The following is a 7,820-nucleotide window of genomic DNA, read 5'->3' as shown; positions in this document are numbered from 1 at the left end:
AGGGCGGGCTGCAGTGCCAAGGTGGGAGGAGGCGTCCTTGACACAAGGGACGGTTCCTGGGATCAGCAGCAGCTCCAGCTCCTGCGCTGGGGCTGGGAAGTTTTTCTCCAACTGGTGCTGAGCACAGGCCACGTTGTAAGTTGGGGGAGAGGCCTAGAGAGGTCCCTGCCCAGCCCGTAAGGCTCTGGCACATCCCTCCACTTGTGCTGAATGCACCAACCACCCCCTGAGAGGCACCTCACTGTCCCACTCTGAGGGGCTGGAGATGGGCAGCCGGAGTGGAGGCTGCCCGTGGACAGAGCCAGCTCCCAGCACGTGCAGAGCAGCAGAAGCACCTGATAGAGCCATTGCCAGGTGATCAGGTTTACTAGGGCTGAGCAGGTACTTTGGGAGTGCAGGTGGGATCTGAGAAACACTCCCGAGGCCAGGCTCAGCATGACAAGGTGGGGAGAAAGCCCCTTTGGCCAAGATTTAAAGATCTATATAGGTACAAAAATGGGGATATAAAAGACAAAGCACAGGATGCTGGCAGCTATTCCAATCCCTCACCATGCTCCTAGACATGCCCCACTATGAGCTCCTGACCAAACTCCCACCCTCAACTCAGCCAAAGCACCTGACCCTGCATGGACCCCAAGGAGAGGATGAAGGGCCCAACCTAGCCCTGGACACTGCCAGGGCAGCCATGCAGACAGCACAGGAAGGGCAGCCCTGGGTTTTATTGCAGAGAAAGAGGTAGAAGGAACTGGACAGAACCAGGAGCTGCTGCTGCTGGTTCCTCCACTCGCTCCAGTTTGAGCCTCCAGGCTGCAGACACAGAGCTACTGCGCTCTGCAGCGCCGGGGCTGTGCCTTCGCCCCAGGAACAGCCTTCCCCCTGGACACAGCCTTCTGCCCAGGCACAGCCTTCCCCCTGGACACAGCCTTCTTCCCGGGCCCAGCCTTCCCCCTGGACACAGCCTTCTTCCCGGGCCCAGCCTTCCTGCTGGGCATGGCCTCCCCCTCAAGCCTGGCCTCGCTGCCAGGGGCCGTATCGGGGATGTCCTCGGCCGAGATGGGCTGGATGATGTGGCCGGTGCGGGTGATGACTCGAGGGGCTGTCAGCTTCTGGAAGGCACGCTGAGTGTTCCACGTGGGGCCCACGGGCGTCCGCATGCTCTGCTCAAACTGCTGGTGCCGCTCGAAGGGGAAGGGCAGCTCGCTGACCTGGGGGGACACCACAGGGGTAATGGCCCTGAGCCACCCAGCCCAGCTTTTCCAGCCCATGCTGCTCCCAATGCTCACTGCTTCCCATTTGTCCAGGACCCACTCACACTCTGCTTCCCTTTCCGCTGCCAGCAGAGCCCAAGAGGGCTGGAACAACCACCACCACCAACGGAGCAGCCCTGTACATCCCTCCTCCTTCAGTTCTGAGCTGTTTAAGCTGGAAGCTAAGCTTTGGGCAGGGATTTCAGGCAGGGATTGTGGATGTTTTGGGAAGGGATCACAGGAATGCCCCAGGCTTGCCCAGGTGCTGGAGCTCTTATGGAGACCAGGTGTGCCCCACCTGATGCGCTGCCGCGTGGATGTTGCGCTTCTCACTCATGATGACGTGGGGCAAGTGCTGGTCCTTCCGCCGAGGCGCCGGTGGTGGCTTGATCAGGAACCTGTGGGCAAGTCAGGGGTCAGGGCTGGCACGGGGCTGGGCACAACCCTGAGCTCTCCCCCACTCACCTCTTGACCTTCTTAGCACTGGGTTTCAGGCCCGTGCCGCCCCACTCGCCCCAGCCTGGCAGCACCAGGTTCACCGGCTGCGGCTTCCCTGCCTCCTCTGCCTTGCGCTTCTCCCGGCGGAAATCGGCGACCACATCATCCCCAGCAAAGGCCTCCGTGATCATCCCGCGCTGCTCGATGCCACCCTCCTGCACGAGGACAAGACTCTGAGTGGGTTTAATGGTTACTGGGGGAATTCGGAGAGACTGGGACAAACTGGAAGGCAAGGGTTTGTGGGTACTGGGGAGAGTGGGAAGGGGGTGAAAGTTACTGGGCATTACTGGAGGGGGTTTGGGGTGTACTGTAAGGGGGTTTAGAAGTACTGGGAGTTACTAGTTTGGGGCTTCTAATTACTGGGAGGAGGTTTAGAGTAACTGGCTTGGGGTTACTGGGAGTTACTGAAAGGAGGTTTGGGGTTACTGGAAGGGAGTTTAGAGTTACCAGGAGACGGTTTGGGGTTATTGGGACTTAAAGGTTTGGGCATTACTGGATGGGTGTTTTGGGTGCTGGGGAGCATGGGGGAGGCACGTCCCACTCACCTCCTCCTCCAGGACTACAGGCAGGCTGGGGCAGTCCATCTCCTGGGGCTTCCCATCCAGCACAGCCTCCAAGCTGATCATCTTCCTCTTGGCTGGTGCTTTCTTGGTATGTCTGTCCCCAGCTCTGCCTTCCTCCTGCTGCTGTGCTTGCTTCCCTGCTCTCAGGACTACCAGCTTCTCCTGCTCTTCCACAAGCTCGTCCTTAGCCAGATTCTCCACATCCTCCATGGTCCACACGCGGCGCAGCTGCTCCGAGAGCAGGAGCTGTTCCTGGGCCTGAGGGGGAGGCTCTAGCCCTGTGCTCACCAACTCCTCAGCACAGACTGGGGGGACTGGACTGTCCCCCAGCTCCTCAGCACAGACTGGGGGGACTGGGCTGTCCCTGGGCTGCTCAGCAACAATCTCAGTCTCATCAGCACCTACATGTTGAGGGTAGAAATGGTCACTCCACAGGGCAGAGAGTAAGGACAGCTGTGTGAAATCAGCCAAAAACTGTCCCCAGATCCCCCTCCCTTTGTCCAGCCCCCAGCACTCCCAGCCCACCCAGCTCTGGGCCTTGAGCTCCTCACCATGGTCTCTGCCCTGCCCCTCGGGGCTCCCTGTCCGCTCCCGTCGTTTCTGCTCGAAGTCTTGCAGCAGAGCTTCTTCTTCTGACAGCTCCTCTTCCTCCTCCTCCATCTTGTCCTTGTTCTCCACAGCACCAGGCACTATGTCATCTCTTGGACCCTCCTGTGTCTCAGGCTCTGGGGCCAGGCCACTGGGCCTGCCCAGCATCCAGGGATTAGCCCCGCTGGGCATGGGCAAGGCCGTGGTGTCCTCCTCAGGCACCTCACACAGCTCCTCCTCAGGGGGCTCCACCCGCACCTTCTGCATCAGCTCCTTGTTCCTGGCCAGCTGCTCCTGCATGGCCTTGCGGGCCTGGGAGGCACCGAGAGGCTCTAACATAGGACAGAGAAAACATTCCCAACCTTCCCTGCCCACCCCAGCCTACCCCCCTTCCCTAAGCAATGCTGAACACCCTGTCATGGCATTCCAATATATAAATGGGATTATAAGAGATAGAGAGACTTTAAACCGTGGCTTGGAGGGACAGAATAAGGGGGAATGGCTGCACACTGACACAAGGCAGGGATAGACAGGATATTGGGAAGAAATTCTTTCTGTGAGGGTGGCGAAGCCCAGGTAGAGATTGCCCAGAGAAGCTGTGGCTGCCCCATCCCCAGAAATGTTCAAGGGCAGGCTGGCCAGGGCTTGGAGCAACTTGGTCTAGCGGAAAGTGTCCCTACTCATGCAAGGGGGTGGAACTGGATGGGCTTTAAGGTCCTTTCTCACCAAACCATTCTGTGGCTCCATCTTACCTCAAGGTCATACTTAGCCATAATGGCCCTGGATTTGGCCCATTTTCCCTTGTTCTGGTGCTTAAGGCTCATCCGCTCCTGGGGGAAGAGAAGCATCACACAGAGCTCCTCAAGGAGCAGGGCCCTCCCGAGGGGTGAGGCAGAGGTGCCAATGCAGCACCTGCATCCTGAGCTGCTCCAGCTCCTCCAGCCGTGCCAAGGCGGCTGCAGGGTCCGATTTGTGCAGCTGCTCGAACTCTTTCAGGGCCTGGCGCCTCCGGCTCTTCTTGAGCACACGGTGGTACCTGTGGCACAGGGGCAGCTCAGGAGCCGGGCAGGCCCTGGGTGAGGCAGGGCCGCCCTGCCCTCCCAGTGTGCCCAGCCCAGCTCAGGCACAGCCTCACTTCTTGCTCTTGATCCGCTTTGCTCGCCGAGCCTTGGCCTCATAGTAGGACTGCACTGCCCGGGCCTTCTGCAGCTCTGCCCGCCGGCGCCGGGCCTGCCAGGGGGAAAGGGGTGAGGGATGGGGAGCACGGGGTGAGGCATGGGGCAAAGGAAGAGTTCCCCATAGCCATGCCCCAACGGAGTGAAGCCTCACCTCCTCCAAGCTCATGGCCTGCACTGAGGCCATCTCCTCAGGTGTCAACAGCGGGTCTGTGACAGGCTGCTGTGTCTTGTGGAGCAATCCAAAGATCTCCTGCTCCAGTGGAGTTCGAGCCTGTTGGGACAGTAGACATGGCAAGAGGATGAGGAGAACTGCAAGGGCCAGTGCTCCCCTGGATGTCCCCATCCATTCTCACTGTGGAAGGCCCAGAGAAGTGTCCCCCTGCCTTGGGGGACTGAGTGGTCACAGCCCCACTCGCAGGTCCCACACCACAGCCCTTGGGCACTCTCCCAGTCACATGGCCAGATGAGAGCAGGTAGAATTCCTCTCACATTAGAAAAATGGTCTCCTAACAGCCAGGCAGCAGTGATCAGGGGGCACCACACGAGAAGCATGGAGCAGGAGTTCCAGGCCACACAATGCCATTGTCCCTCCGAAAACAGAAAGAGACTTTTGGGCAGATCAGTGTGAGTGACAGGTTTGTTGGGAGTTCAGCAGGGGCTGCCCCTCCCTCACCTGGGCATCTGACAACTCCCAGGGATAGCAGTGGATTCCTGCCAGCAGCACAACCCAACAGGAACTTGCATTCAAACCCAAACATAGCCCTCTTTTGTAAGGAGTGTTTCCAGGCTTGCAGGATTTGGCAAACCAATCCCTCTGTCTCAGCACTTGTGGCCAAGGCATACTTCCATGTGCCTGGCCCTGAGAGGCTACAAGGAGGAGAAGGGACAGAGCAGGCTCCAAACCCTCTCACTTGGCTTGTCCCAGATGGCATTTGCACACCTGTGAGACGAACACAGACTGCCCTTCTAACCTTCCCAAGCTGGCGGGCACCTGCTCAGTGTCACCGCTGGGCTGAGCCTCCCATTACTGCCCCCAGCACAGCCAGGGGACATCGACCTGCCCCAGCTGCTCCTGGAGCCACCCTGGCTGCTCCCCCAGAGCCACCCAGCCTGTGACCCGCAGTGGGCACCTTCCACGCCGAGGTGACTCTCTCCAGAGGGGTGACGGTGGCGATGTCCTGCCGCAGAGGGAACACCAGCTGCTCCGCGCGCCGGTTCTGCAGCACCACCTGCTGCCACTTCCCCACGTCCTTCGAGGTGGTCACATAGGCGGCCTCCCTCACCACCTGGGGGGAACAGGATGGGCAGAGAAAGGTGATGCCGGCATCAGGGAGGAGCACGGGAGTCCTGGGGGCTCAGCTTGGACCCCCTTGGCTCCCTGCACTCACCCTCTTGGCCTCCTCTTTGCTCAGTGGCAGCTCGACCGCCGCCTTCCGCTTCACTCTGGCCAGCTCCTTCCTCACACTGCCCAGCGTGGATTTGGGATGAATGGGCTGCAGCAGCTCCGACAGGACCAGCTTTTCCCCAGCGCCTACGCACAGGTGTGGCACTGCCAGGTGAGGGAGCTGTCCCAGCCCTCAGAGTGGCTCTCGGTGGGCAACGCCATCCCAGATCCCCGAGCTCTGCCCAGCTCCCTGCCTCACCTTTGCAGGTGACATTGAACTCAGACACCTGCCCGCTCGCCTCCGAGCGCTCTGCCAGCTTCCGCCTGCAAGAGAGAGACAGAAAACAACCCCAAAGGTTCCTCGTATTCCCCGGGTGCTCTGGAGCGTTTGAGGCCGGTGCCGAGGGCAGGAGCGGGGAACCGTCCCCCCTGCCCCCCCTTCCTGTGCAGCCTCTCGCGATGCGGCTGCTGCAGGAGCCCCCGGGCCTAAACGCGGGACGCCCGTAGCCCCAACTCACCGCTTCCGTCCGGACAAGGCGCTGATGGCCTCCAGGAGCTGCCGGTGCCGCCGCTCGCCATCCTCCTGCTACACAGCACATGCGGTCACAGACCCAACCTGGCAGAGCGCGGGGATGGCCCCAGCGCCCGCTCCCACGTGCTCCTCGGGGCCCCCACGGCACCGCCCGGCCGGGCCCCGGGCCCGACATCCTCGGCCCGATATCCCCGGCCAGGCCACGCCGTCCTCCGCTGCGCCCATCCCGGCCAGAAGAGCGCCCGGAGCCCCGCAAAGTGCGGCGGAGGCCGCCCGGAGAGCCCGTCGCACTCTTTCCGGCCCCGCTCACCCCCTCCTCGCTCTCGCTGCCGCTCCCCGCCGCCGCAGCTGCCGGGTCCTCCTCCGCCATGGCCCCGCACGCCGGTACTGCCGCCAAGCGCCACCGAGTGTCGCGCCGAGCCCTCGCGCCCTGCCGCAAAGCGCGCCCCTATGACGTCCAGGTTGCCATGGCAGCGGGTCCGGCGGGCGGGGTGGGAAAACCGGAGGGGACCGAGGGGGGCCCGGGAGGGAGCGGGGCACGGACAGCACCGTCCCGGCCTCGGGCGGCGCCTCCGGGACGGGTCTGGCGCTCCCGGGACGCCCCCGGCTCGCCGGGCAGCGGTAGCCGGCGGTGCCACCGCGGGCCAGAGCAGGTCTGAGGGTCTTCGCTCCGTCTGTGACCCTCGTCGGTCCCGCCGGTCCCAGGGATTGCAGGATTCGCTGTTTCCCCCTGGGACGCGCCAGTGGGCTCGAGGACGTAGCTGCCGCACCTACGCTTCCTCCCGCCCGGCCGGACCCGGCTCCTGGGAGCATTTTTGGGGTTGATGGGATCCAAAGGTTGGTTGGAGCAAATACATTGAGTTTTCAGCCACAAAGCGGTGTCAGTGTTTGTCACTGCGCCCGCAGCATCCGTCCTCCTCGTCCTCTTCGTCATTCTTCTCCTCCGTCCCGAGCTGGGCGCACAGGGCGGACAGGGCGCTCGGGGCAGGAGGGAGAGGGATAACGAGCTGTTCCCGTCTGCTCCAGTCTCCATAGCAACAACCGCGGGAAAAGTTCTGTATTTCCCCTCGGGTTTAACGCTCCGGGCCCTGCCTTTGCTGGCAGCCACGTGCCCAGCGGGAGCGCTGTGTGTGGGATTCCAGAGAGGGCTGCCGGGGGTGGGATGCCAGGGGCGGGACGCCCCGAGGTGGGATTCCGGGGATCGATGGGATGCCGGTGGCAGGATGCCGGCGATGGGATCCTGGGGGGCTCCCCGAACCTAACCCCACGGTCTGGGTGTGCAAAACCGTGGGAAAACTACTGTGCGAAATGTGGGAATGTGCGGATGGGGTGGGAGGGGCGGGGAACCCACGGCGGGAGCATCCCGTGCGCTCCTCGCGGCGCTGGGGCTGGGAAGCCCGGTGCTTGTGGGCATCCCGTGAGAGAAAACGAAAAGAGGAACGGAGGGCGGTGCCGGTCGTGCCCCGCCGGGGGCTGCACCAGGAGGTCTGGCGGGAGACGCTGGGAGGGCCGGGGCAAGCCGAACCAAACCGGAGCGGCGGCCGCCGCCGCCGCCGCCGCCCCCCCCCCCGCCCGCCGCCGCCCCCCCGCCCGCCGCCGCCCCCCCCCCCGCCGCCGCCGCCCCCCCCCGCCCCCCCCCCCGCCCCGCCCCGCCCCCCCCCCAACCCCCCAACCCCGACCCGGCTCCGCCCCGCCCTCACCCTGCCCTCCCTTGTCCGCAAGGGCGGGGCCAACCACGCGGAGTGGCAGCGCATACGGCCAATGGCCGGCGAGAAGCGGCGGGGAGGGACGAGTCCCTGCAAAGTGACAGCGCTGGTGACCAATGGAGTG

General features: G+C 63.2%; 1 protein-coding gene across 2 annotated transcripts; it reads right to left on the bottom strand.

The window, feature by feature from the left end:
* Window positions 1–699: 699 nt before the first annotated feature.
* On the bottom strand, window positions 700–6,617 carry UTP14A (UTP14A small subunit processome component). 2 transcript variants are annotated; one of them, XM_036402039.2, is made up of 14 exons: window positions 6,301–6,607; window positions 5,977–6,044; window positions 5,718–5,782; window positions 5,463–5,605; window positions 5,205–5,360; window positions 4,226–4,345; window positions 4,032–4,126; window positions 3,809–3,932; window positions 3,649–3,726; window positions 2,860–3,208; window positions 2,291–2,709; window positions 1,713–1,900; window positions 1,546–1,645; window positions 700–1,205 (listed from the first exon to the last, which is right to left on the bottom strand). In XM_036402039.2, the coding sequence occupies exons 1-14, from the start codon at window positions 6,358–6,360 to the stop codon at window positions 822–824; spliced, it is 2,349 nt and encodes a 782-aa protein (XP_036257932.1). In that variant the 5' UTR covers window positions 6,361–6,607; the 3' UTR covers window positions 700–821. The 2 variants fall into 2 exon arrangements, with proteins under 2 accessions (XP_036257932.1, XP_036257931.1); XM_036402038.2 differs by having other exon boundaries at window positions 2,291–3,208; window positions 5,977–6,041; window positions 6,301–6,617.
* Between the last annotated feature and the right edge of the window lie 1,203 nt (window positions 6,618–7,820).

This window comes from Molothrus ater, chromosome 14 (assembly GCF_012460135.2).
Source record: "Molothrus ater isolate BHLD 08-10-18 breed brown headed cowbird chromosome 14, BPBGC_Mater_1.1, whole genome shotgun sequence".
Lineage (NCBI taxonomy): Eukaryota > Metazoa > Chordata > Aves > Passeriformes > Icteridae > Molothrus > Molothrus ater.
The sequence above is the reverse complement of the archived record's forward strand: the minus strand, read 5'-3'. Positions and strand labels throughout refer to the sequence as shown.

What these genes read in the sequence shown, in the direction of transcription:
- UTP14A (XM_036402038.2), bottom strand. Translation starts at nt 6,360, where the DNA reads ATGGCGGAGGAGGACCCGGCAGCTGCGGCGGCGGGGAGCGGCAGCGAG. An exon ending in GCCTTGTCCGGACGGAAGCG is followed by an intron (nt 5,783 to 5,976) that starts GTGAGTTGGGGC and finishes TCTCTCTTGCAG; the next exon opens with GCGGAAGCTGGCAGAGCGCT. An exon ending in AGGCCATGAGCTTGGAGGAG is followed by an intron (nt 4,127 to 4,225) that starts GTGAGGCTTCAC and finishes TCCCCCTGGCAG; the next exon opens with GCCCGGCGCCGGCGGGCAGA.